Source organism: Penaeus vannamei, unplaced genomic scaffold (assembly GCF_042767895.1).
Source record: "Penaeus vannamei isolate JL-2024 unplaced genomic scaffold, ASM4276789v1 unanchor788, whole genome shotgun sequence".
Taxonomy (NCBI): Eukaryota; Metazoa; Arthropoda; class Malacostraca; order Decapoda; family Penaeidae; genus Penaeus; species Penaeus vannamei.
The window spans coordinates 54,979-56,730 of NW_027213792.1; the positions used below are offsets into that span (position 1 = coordinate 54,979).

Consider the following 1,752-nt stretch of genomic DNA (forward strand, 5'->3'; position numbering starts at 1 on the left):
CTCTCCCTTTTCGACTTCCTTCCTCCACTCCCCTCTTTCTCCTCCTCTCTGCCATCTCCCGCTCCCCCTCTTTCCCCTCCCTTTGCTGTCCCTCTTCCGCTCTCCGTTTCTCCCCCTTTCTCTCCAAACCTTCCTATTATCCTTTGTTCCCCTCCCTTTCCGTCTCTCCTTCACCCCTCTCTTCCATGCTCAATCTTCCTTCCCTCCCTTCTCCCTTCCCTTCCCCTCCCTCCATCTCCTTTCCGTCTCTCTCCTCACCCCCTCTTTCTCCCCTTCTCTTTCCCTCTCTCTTTTACCTTCCCCTCCCCTCTCTGTCCCTCTTTCTCCCTTTCTCTTTCCTCCCTCTCCTTTCTTTCTCCCTCTTCTTTCTCCCCTTCCTGCCCTCTCTTTCTCCTTCTCTTCCCTCCCCCTCCCCTCCCCTTCAACCCTTTTCTTCCCCTCCTCTCCTCTTCCCCTCCCATTCCACCCCTCTTCACCCCTTCTCTCCCTCTCCCTCTCCCCCTCCCCTCCCCTTCTCCCCCCCTCCCCCTTCTCCCTCCCCTGAACCACCTGTTATAAGTTCACCTAAAAACCTCCCGGGACTCGATGTGTGGGCGTCGGAGCTGGGTTTGACGTCGTCATCCTAAGGTCAGCTGGTGATGGTGGTGATGGTGATGATTGGGATGACTGGGATGGTGATGACTGGGATGGTGGTGATGGTGGTGACTGGGATGGTGGTGATGGTGGTGACGGGGATGGTGGTGATGGTGGTGACTGGGATGATGGTGACTGGGATGGTGATGGTGCTGACTGGGATGGTTGTGACTGGGATGGTGGTGATGATGACTGGGATGGTGGTGATGGTGCTGACTGGGATGGTGGTGATGATGACTGGGATGGTGGTGATGGTGGTGACTGGGGTGGTGGTAATGGTGGTGACTGGGATGGTGGGTATGGTGCTGACTGGGATGGTGGTGATGATTGTGACTGGGATGGTGGTGATGATGGTGATGATTGTGGGACTGGGATGGTGGTGGATGATGGTGATGATTGTGACTGGGATGGTGGTGATGATGGTGATGATTGTGACTGGGATGGTTAAGTTGATGGTGATAATTGTAATTTTGGTGAGATGAATGTATGGATAGATATGGAGAAAGAGAGGGAGGGAAGGAGGGAGGGAGGGAAGGAGGGAGAGAGAGAGAGAGAGAGAGTGACAGAGAGAGTGACAGAGAGAGAGAGCGACAGAGAGAGAGAGCGACAGAGAGAGAGAGCGACAGAGAGAGAGAGCGACAGAGAGAGAGGGACAGAGAGAGAGAGGGACAGAGTGACAGAGAGAGACAGAGTGACAGAGAGAGAGAGCGACAGAGAGAGAGAGCGACAGAGAGAGGCAGAGTGACAGAGAGAGACAGAGTGACAGAGAGAGACAGAGTGACATAGAGAGACAGAGTGACAGAGTGACAGAGAGAGACAAAGTGACAGAGAGAGAGAGCGACAGAGAGAGAGAGCGACAGAGAGAGGCAGAGTGACAGAGAGACAGGTGACAGAGAGAGACAGGTGACAGAGAGAGAGACAGGTGACAGAGAGAGAGACAGGTGACAGAGAGAGAGACAGGTGACAGAGAGAGAGACAGGTGACAGAGAGAGAGACAGGTGACAGAGAGAGAGACAGGTGACAGAGAGAGACAGAGTGACAGAGAGAGACAGAGTGACAGAGAGAGACAGAGTGACAGAGAGAGACAGAGTGACAGAGAGAGACAGAGTGACAGAGAGA

At 54.2% G+C, this 1,752-nt stretch overlaps 1 protein-coding gene across 1 annotated transcript; it reads right to left on the reverse strand.

The window, feature by feature from the left end:
• Positions 1-628: 628 nt before the first annotated feature.
• On the reverse strand, positions 629-1,068 carry LOC138861072 (hepatitis A virus cellular receptor 1-like; the record flags this gene model as incomplete). Its single annotated transcript, XM_070119832.1, has 1 exon — positions 629-1,068. A coding segment is annotated over one exon (440 nt), but the record flags the coding sequence as incomplete, so codon positions are not given.
• Between the last annotated feature and the right edge of the window lie 684 nt (positions 1,069-1,752).